General features: G+C 42.5%; 1 protein-coding gene across 1 annotated transcript in view; it reads right to left on the bottom strand.

The window, feature by feature from the left end:
* APCDD1 (APC down-regulated 1) overlaps nucleotides 1–19,016 on the bottom strand; it is a 37,093-nt gene extending 18,077 nt beyond the window's left edge. Inside the window, exons 1-3 of the mRNA XM_066625222.1 lie at nucleotides 18,562–19,016; nucleotides 7,352–7,535; nucleotides 4,668–5,199 (exon numbers count right to left, since the gene is read on the bottom strand). Coding sequence (XP_066481319.1) covers nucleotides 4,668–5,199; nucleotides 7,352–7,535; nucleotides 18,562–18,619 — 774 coding nt within the window. The 5' untranslated portion in view covers nucleotides 18,620–19,016. The remainder of the gene's footprint in view (nucleotides 1–4,667; nucleotides 5,200–7,351; nucleotides 7,536–18,561) is intronic.
* Nucleotides 19,017–23,045: the final 4,029 nt, after the last annotated feature.

Here is a 23,045-nt window from a genome sequence, read left to right on the forward strand (position 1 = left end):
CTTTTGAATTTCATTCAGATTAACAGCTTAATTTATACCTGTCTAGTTTTTTTTCTAGGCTTTTGATTACCATCCTGCAGCAAAACCACTGCAAAAAAAAAAAATTGGAATTAGCACAATTCTGTTGGCTTTACCTTCCCTATCCAGAAATCATTTGCTTTTAATTACCACTCAGTTCGACTAAGCAAGTAGTATGTATGTGGCTACCACATCCTATTTTGCAGTTTCATCAACTTGAGAAGCTTCAAAGCACTATATCCTTCATAGATGTATAATTATTTTAACCAGGTTTTTTAATTTTAAAATAATAATAAAGAGGAAATGAAACAAGCCTTGCTGGGTAGATTCTGTAAAATACACCTGATTCACTTCAGTGGTGATTTCCTCACCCAACCTACAATGTGACTGTAAAAGCTTAAAAAAACAAGTTGATTTAATGTTTCTGTTTATGCACGGTGTCCAGTTTCCAGAAGAGGCTGAGACCAGTGTTCTAAAACTCAATTTAGTATTTAAGCTCATTTTCAGCTGCGTCCCTATGGATCAGCAATTAGAAAATGAAAGAAGTTCAAAGGAGAAGGGTTATAACCTTGCAGTGTTATGTTTGTGTGGTCTTGAAATGCATCTTCTTTTCTCATTCTTTTTACACTTAGGAACTCTACAACCTATAACTAGGTACATACAAGGTCAAATGACATGGGATGCTCAGTCACATGAATGTTTTCCTGAGGGGTTGTTTTTTTTTTTAATACAATGCAAAGCAGTTGTGAGACTCCACAATCTGAAGTGGAAGTTTACAGAGTAGGGCAGGGGTTATACTTCTCTCCTTGGGGCGCTTTCTCCTATCAGTATTATCCGTCTAAGCTCCTTTCTTCCTGGGATGGTGGTGGTGCTAATGGTGCTGCAAGGTCCTGTATCCTTCCATTGCCCCTAGGGCAAAAGGCAACTTGTTGGAGGCCATTTCAGTAAGAAATATGGCCCACCGGAAAAAGGAAAAGCATGCCTGGCTCAATTTCAGATTCAGACTTGGATTGGGTGCCATTGACCCACAAACCCTCATGTGCATGATTGTACATGTATGCCAGTTATTGCCTAACTGCCTAGAAACTGGGCAGAATATGGAAGAGCATTCTCCCTTCATACCACTACTATTGTGGTGGCACAAAGGATAATTTCTATCTGCTGTTGCCACTGCTTCCTCCTCACCATCCAATAAGTGTGCCCATGGTTTACCAGGCAATTGCAGGGGGAAGCAGAAGTGGATCATCGTCCTTCCTTGGTACCATTTTAAAATTTCCATATGCTCTGGTCCCCAATGCTGCATCAGGAAGCAGGGCAGCTGGGACTTCATAATAGTGCTTACAAAGAATGATGGTCTGCTGCTCCTTCATCATCTTCTAAGACTTAAGCCAGGGCTTTTCAAACTGGGGTGTCGCACCGCTCCAGCCTGTGGGCCCTGGCCTCTGCCCCCTTAAGGGGCGGGGCAGCCTGGAGGCAGGGAGGAGGCAGCAGCATGATCCCCAGGATCACACCACTCAGGGGACTGCAAGGGCTTGGGTGCACATACCCAAGCCTCCTGTAGCCTCCCTGGGCTGTGGGGGAGCCCAGTGAGACCTTTGGCAGGGCTCCCCGCAGCAGTGAATGTGAAAGCTGAGCGATCGTGCTCCACTTCCACTTTAGCCCCCTGAGCACCCACCCCTGCTGCCTCCCCCCTCCCCCACAAGCACTTACAGTGGCTCAAACTCTCCATGAGAGTTTGAAAACCACTGACTTAAGCAATGGCTGGTTTCTGCAGAAACGTTACATTGAGGAAGAAAAAAAGGACACTTCTCAGGGAAAACATTTATGCAGCTGAGTGTCAAGTGCAGTTTGACCAAAAGCCACATACTCAAGTCTGCATTTAGTATTCTCTCTGGCAAGCTCTTGTTGAAAGCAAAATGTGTAACTAGATGGAGTCTGGTCCAACAAGGCAGTTATATTTTCTTATTAAAATACCACAATACCTAACTTTGTTCTACACTTATGCATAGAAATTCAGAAACACTCCTTGTTTAAAACTGTTCTGTGTAAATTTGTGTTCAGGGGCACTCAGGAACTTGAATAAAACTCAAACCTATGGAAGTCAGTGTCTTTGCATAGGAATGACCCTATGGAAAAAGGATGGCCCACATTGATTGAAGTCAATTCAATGACAGCATATTAAATACTGTAATTATGCTAAATTGGATACAAACAGTCACTACAGTGACATCTTTAAAAACAGTAAAGAACTCTAAAATGAAAGTGACCCTAGAGAGTATGCTATCTGGAATTGATTGATGACAATTGAAATCTCAAATGTGGTTCCAATTGCTGTGTACATTCCTTTGAGATGTCATCAGGAGAGATGTACAGACAGCTCCAATGCAAAACCATAACACTGTATTCTTTCTCTCTGCAGTTAGTTCAAGGAGGTACTGCAGTTTCAGTTCTTCCTGCAAATGAAAATTTCTGAAGCCCACTGAAGTGAGCCAAGGGCTCAATCTTCAATATTCATATCTTCAATATTGCTTGCTGCTTTTTTTAAATAAAATGTATAAGCATGATCTACTCATGACTTTTTCCTATTACATTTTTCCTATTCCTAAAGCTTTTCCTATTAGCACCACCATGTACCACTCATGTGTAATTCTGTTTTCCTCATAGTACTTTTTGTTCCCATCTTCTAGCTCACATTTTTTTTTTCTTCAATAAAAGCCACTCCCCCTACCCACTAATTTTGTTTTCTAACTTCTGATTTTCAGAAGAACTTCTGAAACTGGCCTTCACAGCTCCAAAGCTCCAGAACTCCAAAGAAGTTCTTTGGCTGGTCTTCATAGCCAAAGTCAATTTTGTGCATGTCAAAGCTATTATCTCCAGAGGTACCAAATGATAACTTTGGGGGACACCACACAATATGAAGGTACACAGTGCAGACACATTAGATCCCTGCTAGTAGAGAAGGAATACATCCAACTTATCAAATATGCAGGGATACTTTGTAAACTTGGATGGACAGAAGCAATGCTATCTCGATCATAGAGCAGCTGGAACTCTTAGCATGCAGGTCTTTCTCCAATCGTGGATGCTTCTCCTTAATCGAGACTTTGACGACCAGAAGTTAATTTATCTTATTTCAACAACCATGGAACGATCATGACAACAAGCTTTGAGGTATATCTTAGGTCCTTTATTTTATCGTTATAACATGAAATTCTATATGCATGTAGCTGTCTCAAATGGACCCATAAGACACTAAACAGTTATCTTGAAATCTACAAAGGAGCTGTGGCTCGTTAATTCTTACCGAGTTGTATCCATAAGAGAGGGGCTGTAATTCTGTGAAAACACACATGTCTTTCACGACATCTCTAGGTAGGGCTGGGAAGGACCCCTGCATGAAAGCCTGGAGAGCCACTGTTAATCAGTATTGTCAACACTGAGCTCAACAGACACAAAATCTCACTCGTTATAAGGCATGTTCATATATACATAAGCTGCCTTGTACAAGCGAAAGGGCACTCCACTTGCAAGGCAGCTCCTCTGATTTCTCCATCTTGCTCTAGTCCCCCACACTCTATCCTACATCGTACTGGTTAATTTTCAAGTGATAGCAACAGGTAAGATTGGGCAGGGAAGCCCTGTTGCCCTCCTCTGGATACAACCTGTAATAAACAGAACTGTAGACTTGAAGAAGTCTGGATGCCATTTAAGCTAACCCCATGCACCAAGGCACAATCTTCCATATTTCTTTTAAAAGTATCAGCTCATATTATGTGTGTCAGGAGCAGAGAGCTGGCAATAGCATGACATTATTGAAATTTGTGTTTTTCCACTAATGTGGAAGATGATAAATCACTATCAGTGGACAGTTTGCATTTAATCTATTGTGAAACTGGTAGCAAAACAAATGAAAAACCAATTTCTGAAAAATCTTAATACATGGTATTTGAGAAAGCAATGAGTGGAGTAAAAGTATTTGCAACTTCTTTTTGTAGACTGTAATGAGAGACTGTATGCTACATAACAATACATTGGCCTTAAACTGTTCTCACCTGACTGGTAGATATACAAGATTTCACTTCTAGTAAAATGTAAAAAACCAGACAAATAACCCCTGGAATTGCTGGCTGATCAACTGGAACTGTTTCCTGACATTTAGGCAGACAGAATATATTCTCCTTTGTACTTTTAATGTGTCACTGTGCTTTAGAATGACACATTAAAATTAATTTATTTATAATCCCCAAATTATTTCTAATCCAACTCTTAATATCAACAGTGGCCTACCACCCAATTCTTGGCGAAACCTGACAAAAGAACATGCAGCTTGGAAAAAGCAACAGCTACAAAGGAAGCAAAATCTATGACACCCAGGGAAGGGAAAAGTGCACTTTGCTTGTCAGAAAGGGTAAAATGTAGGCTATGCAACAGGAAGAAATGATAGTGATGTGGGTTGTGGATGGCAGAAATGGAGAAGCAACACAACAGTGATATGGGGAGCAAATGCAGGGGACGAAGTTTGAGATTAATGGCCACATAAAAGATTTTTTGCATAAGACTCTTTGGTTTAAATGCTTTGGGCATTTCCTATAATAAATGAATACTCTCATCTGTGTACCTGGGAACTGAAAAGTCAGCTATTTACATACCTTGGCATTTTGCAGAGGGGGCTGGTAGCTAGATGGACGATAATACATCCTCTGAGCAGGATCAGTGTGGATGTCTCCAAGAAACAGTTCCTCTACTAAGTGATCTAAATTATGGTGGAGGTACTGCTTCTCTACACGGATGAGCTGAAGTTCATGCATAGCAAAGTTCAGTGCTCTGGTGCATTCATAGCCATTCTCTTCTCTCCATAAATCATAGCTCACATTCTGTTCCCAGGGTTTGTCTTCAGGTACAAATCCAGGGCAAGTACAGTTCACCAACTGGCTGAGCCTTTCAGCCACTGACTCACTGTGGCAGATGATCTGTACGTTGTGCAGCTGGTAATCCGCTTCGGTCCCCCCTCGAATGATCCAGGATGCTTGGCGAAGTCGTACTTTACCACGAATAACTAAGGTGTAGATTGGGTTTGTGCAGTGGTTACCTCCGTAGTAAAACTGGTAGGCCTTGAATGTGTTGTTGTGATAGAATCTGTAGGATCTTGTGATGAATTCTGGGCCAGATCTAACTTCACAACTGTAGCCAAATTGAAAATAAAAACAACCACCAGAAGCTTAGTGAGGTGTGAAATGAGAATGTCAGTCAAGCCAAAATAGTCTGTTGTATTGCCAGTGTTACTAAAAGTCTATATGCAATCATTTTCACAATAGTACTTTAATTATCACCATTGACTAGAACTTTCTCATTTTTCCCTATATAGTAGTTAACACAACTAGTTGTGTTGAGTTTTTTTTTTGTTTGCAATAGTGCCTCAAGTAAATGCCTTTCATGTTCAGACTAAAGACTAGACTTAATTGGTTTCAGGTGAGCACAGTAATAAATGTGTTCTAGGTTTGATTAGGTTGAAAAATAAATTCAAACTATGCCTGCAATAGTTGTATCAGGATTTTAGTAGCAAGGGAGAGATGGCTTCTGAGGATCAAGTAGAAAGGATCTCTTTTACAATCCTTTCACATCTTGTCCCTGAACTTTCAACCAATATCTATGGAGTGAGTCATTTGTGTGAAGATTATTGCTAACTCAAGCACTACTCTCATTTAACTTCAGTAGCGGTTTTGCCTGAATAAGGATTGCAGGACTGGGCTTGAAGGGAACCTTATATCCCCAGACTTCTTAAGAAAATAACAGAGTGCACAGCTGTATACTGCAAGCTGAGACTACAAAATAAATACCTCCCTCTAACTGAATGTTAGAGTTTGTGATCTCAGATAAGCACTTATGCATGTTTGGGCTAGTCAAAGTTTCAGAATTTCATTTTTTAATGAACTTTGTTTCATATCAAAGTCACATGAAGTTGCACAAAGCCAAATATTCATTCACTGGATCTCAGCAAAATGGCTATGTTGTAACACAACAGCAACATATGAATAAGCAGACAATTTTCAAGTGTGCTGTGGGTTCCAAAGCACAGAAGAAAACTACACAGAATGCCTGTCAGTCGCAGTCCTGAAGTTTCTTTCTGTCATCAGAAAGGTTTTTTTGTACCTAGCGTAGTTTTCAGTCTTCTTTCCAACAGCAGCCTTCCTGTGCTGCAGTGTTAATTACTCTAGAGCAGAGGTCGGCTACCCTTCTGCACAGGGGCTGGACAACAAGTATGTCAATAGTAAGAACACATGCGTATTTTACATACAGTGTGAACCTTGTGATAGAGACAGAGTTAAGAAAAAAAATAAAAGAAATGGACACAGAGCAGACAGACGTCCAGAGAATGATGCTCTCAAGAAGCTTAGAGTTAGTTACTTTATAGTTACAGTAAGTAAAGCTTACTTACTGAAAGTATTACAGGAATAGAGTTAAAAACATGAATTCTTCATTAGGATTACTGCAGGCTGGGAAGATGTATTTTTTTTTTTAGACGATGGGTTAGATCAGTGTTTCTCAAACTGTGGGTCGGGACCCACTAGGTGGGTCATGAGTCAATTTCAGGTGGGTCCCCATTCATTTCAAAATTGTATTTTTAATATATTAGATTTGATGATACAATGGTATGCAACTGCATTTGGGGAAATGTTACAGACCTGTACTTTTAACACAATGATAGTCAATGGGACTTACTCCTGGGTAAGTGTGGGTAGGATTGCAGCCTAGGATTGTAAAAAATTTTCCTGCTTGATGTCACTTCCGGTCATGACATCACTTCCAGTGGCTCCTGACAGATTCTCATTCTAAAACGTGGGTCCTGGTGCTAAGTGTGTGAGAACCACTGGGTTAAATGATTTTGGGTAGAAGGTCAGATCTGGCCAGTGGACTGTAGGATTCTGTTCCCTAGAGCATTCTTGGCTTTAAAAAGCAGCATGTTATGTACAGGGAAGAAAACAAAATTCTAATAACCTTCTGGGTGCATTAAACTAAACGAGAGCTTTAGTAGTTTATAGTGTAGAGGAAAACTAATATCATAAAGCATCTGCAGAGTATGTATAGTATGTGCTTCTGTGTATTGAAAATACTTGGCTTATAACTTTTTTTTTTTTACCAACTCGCATTCTAACTAGCACTTCTGCTGTCAGGAGCTCACTGGGCAAATGGACGTTTCCTCCATGAATGCAAGGAGCATTCCACTTGTGGTGGAGAAACTTGTGCTTCTGTTTGTATAGTGAGCTACCAATGGTAGAAGTGCTAATCAAGATACTACCCGAAGTTGACCAAAGCAACTTGCTGATATCCTTACCCAGTAGAGACCCAGTGTCCCTCAATGGTGGGAGGCATTTGTACAGTGATTCGGGCTCCATTGTGAAGATGTTTCAGCATATGATGACATTGTGACTCCTTGAATGTTCGCCATGCATTCTTCTCTAATGATTGAGGGTAGGACCTGCTGTCTGGATGAAGAAGTGCAGAACCTTCTCCTAGCCCTGAGAAATCAAAGAGGAAACATGAAAGAATTCTGGTAATTAAAAATAGATACACACAAGTAAAAGGTCAATTTGCCTTGCTAACCATTAAAGGCATGAAACTCCTCATGTACTGAATCTGTGCAAGTTAACACATCTAGGGTAGATTCTCACATTATATTCTTGTACCTGTATGCCAGCACTGGTATAAGACTTTATTAAAATTTTATTTCATTACACAAAACTGATCATTGGGGGGGAGTTGTGGAGGTCTCCTCTGGTAAGGGAACAATCAGTCCCTTACCCAGTGACATCCGCATGGACCCACACTGCAGGACTGGGTCTAGGAAGGGATAGGATTAAGTGGTTGCCATGGCTGTGGCTACAACAAAACCCACCCCTTCCCAGACATGTTCCACCCATCCCTGCCCAGTTTCTTCCCCTCTCCACCCTCATTCTCCCCTCCCCCCCATCACTCCATCCCATCCCGGCTGACATATCTGCTCCAGCAAATGGCAGAAGAGCCAACAATGCAGGCAGGAAAGCTCCAGCCTTTCTGCCAGTGGCCCAGGCAGCACACTACGGAGCATGCTGCTAGAATGCCTTTTACGATGGCACCGACTGCTTCACAGCAGTCAGCACCAGCAGAAGAGGCAGAGCAACAACAGATGGCGAGTATAGGATTCAGCAATCAGAATCGTCTGGTACACAAGTTGTTCAAAACTTCTACTCTTGAAGCTATTCTACAATGCACACATCACTGTGTGGAATTTTCAGCTCTGTCAAAAAAATAAAGATCATATTGAATCCATATTTATCCATTCTAGATAACCTCTGCCTTAGCTGGCCTAACTGCACTGCAAAAGGTATACAATTACAATGGAAACTATTATTTCTCACTGCCAAGCAGATGTTTTTGTTTTAGCATTACTTTGGTCACTTTGAACATCAAAAGGAGTAAGGACTTTCAGAATTGGTCACTAAATTAGCCATAAGGCAGGGAATGGTAGGCCAGAGACAACAGAACATTGAAGGCACCGAAAAAGTTAATATATAAATAAATGCTGGTTCAGATAGTGTCCACTGATCATGTGAAGGGTGGGTGGGTTGCAGTGCAGGACTATAGGAGGAAAGTACACACTGGAAGCACACAGCAGTGGAGGAGATTGTTGAGGTGGGGGAACTGTTTGCCTCATTCCTGACACTGGATCTTCACTGTCTAACTTAAGTGACTGAAGACCCTCCCCCCATTCAAGTCAAGAGAAGCCATTCACTTTTATGAGAAAAAGGTGGCTCCCATCCAGCCATCAAGTTTGCACTTCTGGTTCCCCATGTGGGGCTGGCAGCTGTGTACACAACATGTAATACATAGTTGGTAAAATTCAGGTACCAAGGCATATCCAGATATGCCATCCCCATCAGCACTGTACAGTGTGAATAAAGATGCATTTCCCATATATTTTTGTGACACAAATGGAAAAGCACCTCCCCCCCCCCAGTATTTGGGGGGACAGCATACAGCTCATGCATTGTTTTTCATATGCAACATCTTGTGCTGGGGCCATTACCAATCAGTATCATTCAAGGTCATGGTTTCAAATATGCACATACAAATCAAATCACACAGCATGTTACTAAATGCAGCAAAATGTATATAAAGTTCATAATCAAGTTTCATTGAGTAATAATCAAATCCTAAGATTTAAATGAAGTGCATATGGAAATATTTTGCATTTGGTTTTGAAAATAGTAAATTTGTACACTTGGCCAAAATCTGAGGAGCTACTTTAGACACACCTAATTAAATGTTTCCCTTTAAATAGCAGAGCCTTATGCCATATTACAGACTCCATTTGAAAGTCCCTTTAGGTTCAAAAGAGGTGTGTTATGTGGCATGGAGGCCTGCTGTTCAATACACACAAGCCCAAAGTCTCCTTAGGCACACAGAAGCATTGGTATAGTTCTTTCAACCCTGGTCTTTATGTAGCAATGAACGAAAACAGTTTTTTGAAATTTGTATACCTGATATGTCACTAACCATATCCTAGGTAATATAAGAAATAATGTAATTATTTAAGAAGAAGGTAGGTTAATTATTATATTTCTAAATGGTAATTAAATTGTACCTTATAAAAATAAACTGTTGGAATTTGCTATTAAATTTTAAATGTGTACTTTAATTTAACAGTTTCATTTCCAGTGAGCAGACACAGAAGTTCTATCACTGAACCAAAATCCAAAGTGGACCCTTAAAATAATAAATGTACATGACAGCAATGTAACAGTGTTAGTTCAAAGTTCTAATTCTTAATATTGGCCACCTTTCTAATATCCTGCTACTTCACAACAACATGGGCAGCCCAATGTACCGCAGCTTCCCAAGTGACCATGCAGCGGCGCTATTGCCACATTTTTTTAATCCCACAGGGGAGCTTTGGCCTTCAGAGCTATTGCCCCAGTGTAAGCCCCTGCAGACCCAGTGGGTCAACTTGGACCTGCACCAGCAATGCTGGGCCCAGACTGAGCTCTAAAATGAAAAAAAGGCATTTCTGGTTTTTTCTTAAATCTGTAAGTGATGTTTTAAATGGCTTATAAGGATTAAAAACGTCACTTCCAGTTTTATGGAAAAACCAGAAGTGACATTTTTTCCATTCTAGAGCTCAGAGGACCCTTACGAGCTGAGGGGAACAGAGCTCCCCTTGTCTCCAGAAGGTGGAGGGTTGTTCGCCAGTATCTGCAGTTTTGGTCAACTGCGGGGGGTTCCAGAACAAAACCTTCACAGTTACAGGGCTCACCTGTAGTCCCAATTCATAGCTCTGTCTGTTAGCCATCACATTACGTTAGCTTTCATCAGCAAAAGAAATAAGTTGCAGTGCTTATTATATCATAAAATACCCATTAATAATATCCAAGCACTTGCACAAACACATTCCACACAGCATTTCAATATATGTTATAGGCCTGCAGTTCAAAAGTTTCACAGTAAACATTTGGAAAACCGAAGGCTGAATAGATAAAAATAATTAACTGGTCATTTATTACAAAAAAATGATCAAGTGGCAAGGTTGCAATGCTGGTATGTCTCTTCTAAGCATCTTCAAGTTTTTGGAGAAAAAACAGTATTTGAAAAATAAATTAGCCAAATTGTTTGGAATTCACTTTACTGTTCATCTTATTAATCAATGTTTCTGGAGTTGAACTATTCTAGTATTTACATCTGAAACTTCTGTGGCTTTTTGTGTAAGCAAAGAAAACCATGATAATGGACAGGCTCCAGCTGCAAACTTCCTTTGACATTCAACAGGTTTCATTTTGACTAATGAATAGAAGGGCTTCATTTATTAAAAAGGCTATTCCTATGTTATTGAGAAATATTTATGATGCACTGTATTGCCCTGAGTCTTGAATTTGATTTTTTATTTAATGTTATATTTCCACTGGATAAGCAAACAAAGCTTGACTTCAAGAAGGTGTGCTAGAGTTTTAATGCTTATTTATGTAAACAAATTTAATACACTCATGGATTGCCAAATGTAGTCCAGCTGGCCAAAATACAGCTGTGTGATCTAAAATATCTTGGCAGCGTTTCTGTTCAGCTATTGTTTGGCTAGCTGTTGATAGATGCTGAAAGGTGGTTAAGAGGGTTAGAGTGATTAAATGGAGTAAGTCAATATACGATAGTGTGGCCCAAAAGGCCAATTTCATTTTGGCTGCTTAGCAGAAGCAACACATCCAGGACTGGCAACATTACTACATAGAGCCTTGTCTGTAACACACTATCCTGTTGTAAGCACTGGATTTCAAGAACTGGAAAGGATTCACAGAAGAAACGACTATGACAGAAATGTAGAAGTCATATAAGGAAAGGACAAAAGGACTACATACTTCAAACTGAGATAACATGCATAACTGGACTAAGGGTACATTTAGTTACATTAGCATCCTGTATATTAGCATCCTGTTTTCAACAGCGGCCAGCCAATCAGGAAGCCCACAAAGAGGACTTAAAAAGCAAGAACTTTTTCCTACTGTTGATTTCTCCAATAACTGTTCTTTCTGCCTATTAACATGACAATTCCAAGACTAATAACTATGCCTTATGAACTTGACTTACAGCCCAAACCTAACTCGTGCTGGCCTGCACTGTATCCAGTGCTAATTGGGAACCAGCTGGCGGTCTCCTTGGGGTATGGGGATATTTCCCTCCTTACCCCAAGAATGCCCCAGTCTGCCCAATGGGGCTACTCAGACCTCTGCCAGCTGGCCTGATAGGGGGGTTAGAATATGGCAGAGGCCTCCACCAACCCTGTCTCCCTCCTGGGACCATACCATCCATTCTGCCCTCCCTAGCTCCAAAACACCATCCCACAACTTCCCCTTGGCCTGAGCCACTAGGTGCAAAACTTATCTCTGCCACTGGTGGGTTGGTGCAGGCCGACTGGCACAGGTTGTCCCACCAGCACTGCTTATTTAGAACAATCGAAAAGCACTTTATGGCGCTTTTATGATGGCTCGCACTGGTGTAGTAACCACTGCACTGGTGCTTTACAAACATAGATTTGTACTCACAATCTCCTTTTTAAGCTATTTTAGGAAAGGGGCCATCTCCACATCTTGTGGCAATTAATTTCACAAGCCAATCACATATTATAGAGAAAAGTACTTTCTATTCGCTGTCCTGAATGTACTGTTAATTAAGATCGTTAGGTGATCCTCTTTTCTAATGTTATAAAGGAAAATTAAATGGGTTTTGCAGTTGCTGTTTAGTCTTTCTCTGTATCTAACTACAAATCTAACTAGTTACTAAAATCTAACTAGTTACAGTTTCAGTTAGATATTTCACAGCCTAATCCTATGCATGTCTAGTCAGAAATAAGTCTTACAGAGTTAAACAGGACCTACTCCCAGGTAAATGTGTATAGTATTGCAGCCTAAGATTAGTTACAAATCTAAAAAAAAAGATAAAGAATATTCCATATATCAGCATCATTATTAAAACAGTTGTACTAACAAAATCAGACCCAAAATATAATGTTAAACACTGTGTACTCAAGATACTCTTTAAAGTATCTCCCAAAGAAAGTACAACACCTTCTCAAAGTAAAGACCTTTGGGCTGAGATGGGTTTCTTGATGCAGCATGTGCTACAAGGTGCTATAGGGGAGTGAGATGTGACCACATCATGCCTGTTTTTCACTGGTTGCCTGTACATTTCTGAGCACAATTCCAAGGGCTGGTTAAGACCTATAAAGCCCTAACAGTTTAGGACTAGATACGTAAAGAATCACCTCTTCCCCCATGAGTGTACCAAGCTGGTGAGGTGTCACAAGTGGCCCTATTGTGGGTACTGTTGCTTATTGATGTGTACCTGGCAGTGGCCTGTGACTGGATCTTTTCTACTGTAATGCCTGACCTCTGGAACTCTCTTCTCCTTGAACTTAGCACTGCCCCATCTTTGCTGGCCTTCCACAGGGGTTTAAAAACCCAATTTTCCTGCTTTGCATTTAGTAGGATATCACTGATTCTTAGTGTATTCTATTTTAGCATTTCTATCTTTTTTATTATGTAAGCTGCCTTGGGTTCCCAGAAGGGTGGAAAGGTGGAATATAAATCTTTTAAATAATATAAAATAAAAGGCTCTTCTCCATCCACCCAAAAGTCTGAGAATTTTAAAGGATATGTGAACTCTGATAGAAAGGAGCACTCTCTCAAGACAGATTTACAGTTTGATTCTAACCTCTGAAGATCTCCAAGGATACGTGGGCTTGTATGGAGAGGAGAGCTCTTTGAGGTATCTTGACAGTTTTATAGCTCCATCCTAAACTTATTTACCAAGAAGTAAGTCCTACTACATCCAGCAGGCACTGCTTCCTAGTTAATGTGTTTAGGATTTAATAGGCATCAGATCCAAAATGGATTACAGTTGTTAATGCAACACAGAGAAAGAAAATAAGAAATAATGCATTTAATTTACAGAAAGATACAATGAGGCTATGCATTATGAAAAAAAATCTGCTAACTATAAAACTAGTTTTGTAAATGGAATGTTTTTCCAAAGAAGCTTATAGAATCGTCTTTCCTGAAGATTTTAGTTGGGCCTCTATCGGAAAAGCTTTAAGACGAAGCATTGACTCAGGGCAGAAGTAACTGCTTTACAGCTGCTTTTCAACAGCCAGCACCAGTGGAACATGCATTCTGCCAGTGGGGGCAGTCCAACAGGATTGGGTTGCCCATGGGAGAGAATACCTGTTCCTATTCAATCCTGTATAACATACTTTCCAGTGGCTCTTGCTGTGTCTTGCTTGTACTTCTTTCAGATTGTGAGCCTTCTCCTTAAGGCAGGAAATCATTTTCTCATTCCCTTTCCACATTTTTTGTTGAAAAGCAGTATATAAATATTCTCTAATAAAAATCATAAATTTTCGTTAAGCATATTTTTGAGCAAAAACACACAGAAAATTGTTATAAATCCAAATATTATGTCTAGCTATCTGTTATTTGAGGCCAAGGGGACAGTCCTTTTTCACAACAGACTTTCATTCCAGTAAAACAGCTATGTCTTTGTCAGGGTTCCCCTCCTCCCACAGGTCCCCAAATTACCCAGGGAGAAGACTTCTGGGCACCTCCCCATACGGTGCCTGGCCACTCCTGTGGGCAGCAAAGCGCAGCAGAGGAACACAGTGCGCCGAACCCCTGCTTCTCCCTCCACTTTGGAGGAGGGAGGGGAGAGACAGGACGCAGGCCATTCGGCTGCTGGGCAGCCGCCCCTCCCCCACCTCAGGGAGAAGGGGAGCACTCCCTCACTCAGCCAGCCGGGACCTGCCTTGCCGGGCAGGGTACCTGGCTATGACATCGGGAGCCTACAGCTGGACCTCCTGACATCATCTGCAGAGCTACAGGACCCAGGTGGGCAGGGCCAGCCCATCCCCCAAAGGCAGAGGCAGCAGCCTTCCCAGCCATCTCAGAAACAACCCTGGCAGCTCCAGGTGAGAGGAGGTGGGAGGGAGAGAGAGGAAGGGGAGGAGTTGTGGTAATCCCAGGGGAGAGCAGTCCCAGAGACACGCCCTTTTTGTACCATCCCTGTGAGGGAAGGGGAGGGGCCGAAGGAGAGGGGTCTGCCCTACATAAACCTGGAGGCCAGGGATTACAAGGCAGTTGGGAGTTAGAAGAGTAGACAGGAGGATCTGCTGACAGCAGCCCCTGCTCCTGACTGGTAAATGCTACCAACCCAAAGAGGGTGAGCCGGGTGACACAACCCCCTCTTTCTTCTGGTGAACTAGTCTGAGGCCTCCACAAGAGGGTCCCCCTCCGAAAGGCAGGGTGGGCCCTCCCCTCCCCCCATAGGGAGGCCTCACAGTCTTCAATATATTGATTCTCTCTCCATCACCTTTTCTCTCTCCTCTTTATCACTCTCTTAAATGCTCCCATCGCATGACACTGTTGGGGGCGGGGAATAGACAAAGCTCCCCATTTCAACTTCTCTTGGTGGCGGCTGTTTTGATCTATTGGTCCTGATTTGTTTCACGTTTCAGCCAAAGTTTAAAACAGCTCTGTAATTCCAAGCAGATGAGCTGGTAGTCTAACCCTATAATTATACCTTCTCTACTTACTTAGCTTCTAACTTCAAACCTTCCGTTTTGACTTCTAGACGCCCAGATCAGAGAATTTTAAAGTACACCTTGGCGTTCATGAAGGTCTGTCTCAACCAGACATATTTACACAGTCTATATATCTTGTAGTTATGCTTTGGGAGGAGAATAAAAACCCCTCTGATGAGCAAAGCATCTTTGTCTATAAAAAGACAAGCTACACAGAAACCTTTATTATTTATGGTGTGGCAGCTATGTACTTGGTGTTGTCCAAAGGCAAATATGCAATTCTTCTGTTCCAAACAAACTTCATTAGCATAGGAAGCTTCCATAGGATAGTTTCTGAATATTTAATTATCAATGGTGCATAAGATTAAACCTGTAACTTTGTACAGTTACTGCAAAATACAGAGTCTGGTTTTCAGAGATGTTGACACTCCACTGTTGCATGAAAACAAGTGGAACTGTGGTGCTCAGCATCTCTGTAAATCAGGAGATGACACATTTAGGAGTTAATGCCACCTTATTTCATAATGAATAGCTACTCAGACAAACCAGTACTAAACAGTAGGTCTCCCATTAACATTTACAGAGTGTTCAAAGACCCCTTAGGGTGAAATGCTAGAGATTTTATTTATCACATTTTTATACCACCCTTCCTCCAATGAACTCAGGGCAGTATGCACAGCTGCTCCCCTACTTTTTTCCTCACAACAACCCTGTGACTTAGGTGAGGCTGAGAGGAAGTGACTGGGCCAAGGTCACCCAGGAAGCTTCATGGCTGAGGTGGGATTTGAACCTGGATCTTCCAGGCCTGAGTCTATCTTTCAAACCACTACACCACCCTGAGTCTCTTTTAGGAGTCCTTAACTAGGCATTCTAACATAGTTAAGCAAATGGAAGAATAAGCCTTGCTGAGAAAGAATCAGCATGGCTTCAGCAAGAGAAACTCTTGCCTCAAATGTTTAGAACTCTTTGATAGCATTAACAAAGATGTAGAAAGTGATTTTCTGGTAGATGTTGCAGCCTGATCACTGTTTCTATTGTTGGTAATTCAGGGCCCAATCCTATCCAACTTTCCAGCACTGGTGCAGCACCAATGAAGCCTCGAGGTAAGGGAACAAAGGTTTCCATACCTTGAGGAGGCCTCTGCGACTGCCTCCCCAACACAGAAGCAGTGCATACCCCATTGGCATAGTAGCACCGGCACTGGAAAAATGGATAGGATTGGGCCCTCTGCAAATGGAAGTGCTAGTCAGGATGCCATCCAATGTGCTTCAACTTCCAAAAACATTAAGCAAAATTCTTTCTTGCCTAATGCAAGCAATTATGCAAGAACATGTAAGCCCTTATATAGTGTAATAACTATTTAAAGAATGAGTAGAAGGTAGGGATAAACTGGCAGTTTTGATGGAACTAAGCAAGCAGTGGGTTCCCCAAAGATCTGTTTGAAGACAAATATTTATTGATAGATGACTTGGATTCATAGTGAGCAGTGAGGGAGCCAAGTTTGCAGATGATTACTCAAGATGAAATCCAAGGCAGACTATGGAAAACTCTTGATGGGATAGCTTCATACTGGGTAGAAAAAAATGGCAAACGAAAGTAAATGGGTAAATTTATTAGTTAGGGTAAACAAATTCATTTATACACTGATAAGATATGAACAAATGGTAAAACATATTGGGGTTGTGGTATATCAGTGAAAACCTTTACTAATATACAGCAACATAGGGGGGAAGCAAATTCAACGTTAGGGATTATAAGAAAAGGGACTGAAAATAGAACAGACGTATCATAATATCTCTAGTCCAATTTATGATGTGACAAAATTTGAGATCTGTAATCACCCCTTGTAAAAATGGACATCATAGAGCACAAAAAGATGCAGAAAAAAGACAAGTAGAATGGAATTACCAATGGAGTTTTTGGCCATAAATTTAGGGCAGACCAAGGAATGTTCTTCATACAATGCATAGTAAGCTTCTGGAATTTGCTACCCCAAGATGTAGAGATGACCAATAGCGTAAACTGTGTTAAAATAGGATTAACTAAATTCATGGAGGGCAGTGCCATCAAGAGCTATTAGCCATTACAGATAAATGGAACTTCTACATTTGTGGACAGTGTACCTCTGAATACCTATTGCAGGGGGACAAACAACAGAAAAGGCTGACTGCCTTCATGCCCTGCATGTGAACCTCTCTGGTGGCTACAGTTTGAAACAGGATACTTGACTAGTGAGTCCTTGGTATGATCCAGTTCAGTTCTTCTTATAGACATGTTTTTTAAATATACACCGACAGAAGATGTAAAGGTTTATGAAGTGTTTTTAAAAACACAAGAATCATGGATGCAGTCCTTGGCCCTTTTTTCTGTGCACTTAATGAACAGTTTGGGCCTATAGCCAGAGACACTTTCCAGGTGACCATGCATGGAAAATCCAGCTTATGCTCTACATTTTGTCCATAGGTTTTATTATAAAGAAAAATTAAGCAGAGCAAAGTTGTTCCATGCTTATAAGCACTCTTCTGAATACGTGTACGTGCCCTTTGGGGAACTGAGATGAGATGAAGCAAATATGGACCATAACGTGGACCATAAAACCAGTTTAAGCGAAACAGGCAGAAGATTTACCTTTGTCCAAAAATGATCTACACAGTTTGCTCACATCAAAAACTGACATGAAATTTAATTTTTTAATCAGTGCCTTCCCAACAGCTCCCGATATGTCTTTTGACAATTTCCCACTAGTGGCAGCGAATCTAGAAGACCAGCCACATCATTATTTGTTTATACAAACGGTTCAGCACTGCACCCTTGCAGCTTTTTCAGGAAACAGTGAGACTTGATATTAGACAATCATATCGTGTCCTCCGTTAACTGGGCAAAGAGGCACCTTTTAAAGTGGTGGCTCTCTTATATTTAGCAGTGTGGGAGAGCAACTGTCCCTATTCATTCCAGCACAGTGTCTCTTCTCCTGGTGCCTGTCTCCCTTGCCCTGTGAGACCCTTTGGGACAGGGAACCATCTTCTCATGCCCTTTTCTATGGGGGGGGGGGAAAGGACTTCTGTTTGTGGAAAAGCTGCTTATAAATGCTCCAAATCACAGCAAGAGGATCATGTGTGACCATTTAAAGGGCTACAATGAAATGGGTGAAATGCAGCTTCCCCATTGCAAATAGGTGTTGGGGGAAGCCTGCACCTCCGAGAATGATTCCCCCCCCTGAAGTTGGTGAAGGAGGAGAGAAAAGTTACACTGCCAGTAATGCCCATCAACACAAGAGCCCCATTGCCCATCCTCTGCACTCACCCTCTGGCACCTCTGGGAAGGGTCTTCCACCCTCTAAAGCTGGTGAAGGGGGGAGTTCCAACGCCAGTGATGCCCATCAACACAAGAGCCCCCCTGCCCGCGCGCCCGCCCGCCCACTGCGGGGTGCTTCCCCTGCCAACACTCACCGTGCAGCAGCAGGGCCAGGAACAGGCACCTGAGCAGGCAGCAGCAGAGACAGGACATCTCCAGCTCGTCCCTGCTCTCCCTTCCCGCTGCCCCTCTTCTGGGGAGGCGCGGGGCGTCCGTCGAGCCCCGCGGTCCGTGCAGCACCCTAAGTCCCGGGCGCGCCGGCGCTCCCAGCCCCGGACCAGGCGCAGGAGCTCGCGAGGCCGGCCGGCCACCAACCAGCCCCCTCCTGGCCGCGGGCTTTCAAGCGGAGGCGGCGCGCCGCATGCCGGCCGCGCGGAGCGGCGGGCGGGCGGGCTCCTCTCAGTCCTCCGCCGCGTGGCTCAGACCCCGCCGTGCCCGGCTGCAGCCCGCCCGCGCTCCTCTCCGGCTCCTTCTCCTCCTCACGGAGCTGTGGCGGCGGCGGCGGCGAGAGCAGCAACTCCCCTTCATATTTCCCCTTCCAGCAGCGCGGGGGGAGGGGTCAGGGGAGGTGCCGCCGAGCCCGAAATCGGACACCCTTCCACTTGAAAGGCGGCACTGGAGCCCAGAGAGAGCCGGGCGCGCTCCCGCCTCCGCCTCTCCTCGCGGACCTGGCGCAGCGCTGAGGGACCTGCGGCCTCACAGCCCAGGCCTAGGCATGTCTACTCAGAAGTAAGTCCCATTATACTCAGTGGGGCTTACTCCTAGGCAAGTGTGGATAGGGTTGCAGTCTTGCTTGTGAGCAGGCATGCATAGGATTGGGCTCTCAGGAAGGACCTGTTGTCAGCTTCTTGCGGGGCACATTTTAGTCCCAGCTCAGTCATGCTTTTGGGGGGGGGCAGCTCCTGAGGCCCCCTCACCCACAGTCATTGACTCTCTCTCTACACCCTCCCACCCCACTGTTTTAAAGAGCCCCAAACACTGAATGAAGGCCACAGGCCCACATCATCTCAGGCTTCCAGATGTCCTGTGTTTTATGGAACATTCCTTATTTTAAAGGGAGTCCCTCAGGGCCTCTTCACAAATTAAACTGGAAACCCGTCCTTTTCCACACTGCAGTGGGCCACAACCAACTGGGATTTATTTGCAGTATGGACTTGTGTGTCACTCACATGCTCATATAAGGCAGCCCTTACTCCAGCACATGTCAAACCAATAACACAGCTATTTTCAACCACTGTGCCATGGTATATTGGTGTGCCACAAATGGTGTGCAGGTGTACTGCGGGAGTTTGAGGGAGGATCATATATTAGCAGGGCCATTGGGAGATGTGAGTCCCAAGCCTGCAGTACAGTATACCTTGTCAATTGTCAAAAAACTGAGGGTATGCCTTGACAATTTTAGTGCCTTCTTAGTGTGCCATAGGATGAAAAAGTTTGAAAATCTCTGCAATAACACATCAGATTTCTCCAGTTCCATTGTGTCCATAGTCCTTATTTCAGAATCCCAAGAATTTGTTATATCTGAACATTTGAGCTGATAGTAACCCTAACTAAACCTCACATGCTTGAGTTTCCTCTCCAGATAGATCTCCTCAAAAGATTCAAAAGGAAACAGTTCTGCCTGTGATGTGAAGCTTTGTCCACCAAAGTAATCTTATGGAATGGTTCTCCCTCAATTTCATAGTTAACATGAATGGGAACAGTTAAAACCTAAAGCTCATCAGAGGCCTAACTCATAGTCCACAGAGATGATGGTCCACAGAAATGTGAGAATTGGTCTGCTTGAGTCTTAACTGCTGAAAGTGGACATTATAGTAGAGGAGATACATTTCATTGTAGACCCTCTTCTGGCTCCATAGTAGTAGTTGCTTAAAAATAAGAAAGGTCAATACAAATTTAGAATGGAGCCATATTAAGAAAACAAGGCATTGAGAATGTAAACAGATGGGGAAAACATGGGATCAACCCGTTGATTTTAACCCTAACTCTTTAGGCTCCTGTATTTGTTTTGCTACTTTGCTTCAGATTCTAAAAATACAGAGACATTCAGAAATGGTCAAACTTGGGTGATAAATATTCCCAAAGAAATTTGAAAGAGAATAATAAGAATAGAATAAGAGAATAAGAATAAGAGTAGAATAAGAATAAGAGAATAACATTGGGTTCAAATGTTGTCTGAAACGAACGTAAGAATTTTTGCCCTGTTGACTAGTCACTTGTTCACATTTAGCGGGGTTTGGTTCCTTGCATGCTGATATAAGATGCTGTAAAGAGTAGAACTTCGGTACTCAATGTAAGTGGAAAGCCTTTGCCATCCAAATAAACCACTTGACCAGGTTGCATTTGGACTAAAGAATTATGATTGCCCCTATTATTCACCAATAAAGGGGGGGAAGAATTATGATTGCCCCTTTGTCTCAGTCAGCATAATTCTGTACATGTTGCCTGAAAGTCAAAATTCAAGAGTGGTTTTAGTCTGGGAACTTGTTGGAAGATAGACTTGGGAACAAACAGACAGTAAATTTAATGAAAGTCTCACCAAGGAATCTTTTAAATCAAAACCAAATGACACATAACTGCAAAACAGGACTGAGCAGATAAATTAACAGCCTAAAATTGTTTTATTCCACAAATACGTTATGAAGTTCTGTAAACAAGTTGCAGTACTTGGATTTAAGATGGGTTTAATTCCAGGTACCCTGGGCTTCACTGGGGGAACTTCAGTGGGATTCTATTGGTTTAAAACTGAATGGCCCAGTCTCACTGTTTGCAGATCACTGCACCTCCACTGCAGCATTGAAGCTATGAATTGCCAATTGCTTGCTGCATTGTCATGTATAAAAAGGAAAACAATTGCTTTATTACTGCCTTGGCCAGCTGCAAAAATGAGGTTCTGTTCCTGATTTCCTATCAGCACAGTTTCAGATGTGGCAATGCAATCATGACCCAATGAATGAACTGTACAGATCATTCCAAAAACAACACAGACTATGCCTTGCCTTGTAAATTCTACATTATTTTTTGTTATCTTAAGGATATGTGGCTTCGATGCTTGATACGCAGTAATTTAGAATCTTCGCACAGTAGTACCATTTGCTTGCTTATGTTTATTACTTCATTATTGTCAATAAAGAAGAAATGAGGAGGAACCCCACTAGAACATAGCTTTGCCCTTTCAATCTGCAAAAAATCTCCATCAATTATCAATATAAGAAGGGAGATAAAGTCACAAATTGAAGTCCTAATTTAGGTTGGTGTAGAATATATCTAAGCCTGTCTACAAATGGGAGATATATAATGTTAATCTGTAAGCCCCTCCAGAATGAAAAGAGTTATGTAAGAGAATGGTGCCTCCCATTAATTTCAGCAGGGCTTCCACAGCAGAATATCCTGATAGATGCCCCAGGTTAATTTGTGGGAGAAAGGAGGGTTGTTTCCATTTCATGCAACAAAATGTCTTGGCTTGGCTAGGAACATGAAGTGGGAACACTTCTGTGAAGAGCAGATTTCATAAGCTGACAAAACATTTCCCCCAATTACTTAAAATTACATAACCATCTAATGTTAAACATTTTGCACAATATTATGTCGAATCAAAGTGGAAAATCTTTCTTTCTGAAGTGATATGTTGTTGATAGTGCAGTATTCTCAGTCTACAACACAACTTGTCTTTGAACTCTGGGTCTTACTGAGTATGATGACACATTTATCTTTACAAGAGGTTGACAGTATAACCGTCCAATCCTATAACAGTCCAATTCCAGCCTGTACACTGCTGGAAATAGCATTCCATTGGTATAAAGCACTTTACAAACACAACATGCCATCATGAACAGCTGGGCCGCCGCTACAATGGCAAGCAGCAGTGGCAGCCCACCAGCGGACTCTCCATGCCCCTGGTGCTGGTAAGTCAACAGATGGAGTGGGGGAAGAACAGTACAAGGAGCAGGAGGAGACGGGAGTGGAATGGGGCAGTACTGGCAGCAACTGTGCCACTGATGACCTATCCCCCTTCTGGGGCTCAATCCGCTTTCTTGGGTCCACTTGGACTGGTGCCAGCAAAATTGCTGGTGCAGGTCTGAATAGACCCATTGTGGAGCTCTTACCTGGAGGAGATCTCCAGAACTGCCCTGTCCCTGCAGGATGCATCCTATACTCCAGCAGTATGGCTGCATTGGAGGAGGGAAGGTAAAGATAGGATTGGGACCTAAAACAGGATTGGAGCCTAAACTTCAATTGTTGCAGTGTATATCAGTATAGAATAATCCACTGACCACAGGTAATCTTTAGGAGATAAGTACAGTGCACTGCATTGTGTAGGTTAACTTGTGTGCGAGGCAGACACTTCATTCTGCAAAGAGTTCAAGAACAAATATTACAGTCAGACTCTCAAAGGAATGTTAGCATATTTCCAGCCCAGTCCTGTGTAGGATTGGCCTGCTGGTTGGAGCACTGTCCAACAGGGGAGGGGGAGGAATGAGGAGTGCTGAGGCTGCAGGAGGGGATGGAACTGGCAGCGATGGCATGCGCTGAATCCTATCACCTCTGTCAGCAACCTTTGTCCTTTTTCTCTCCTCTG

Source organism: Tiliqua scincoides, chromosome 4, assembly GCF_035046505.1.
Source record: "Tiliqua scincoides isolate rTilSci1 chromosome 4, rTilSci1.hap2, whole genome shotgun sequence".
Classification (NCBI taxonomy): Eukaryota; Metazoa; Chordata; class Lepidosauria; order Squamata; family Scincidae; genus Tiliqua; species Tiliqua scincoides.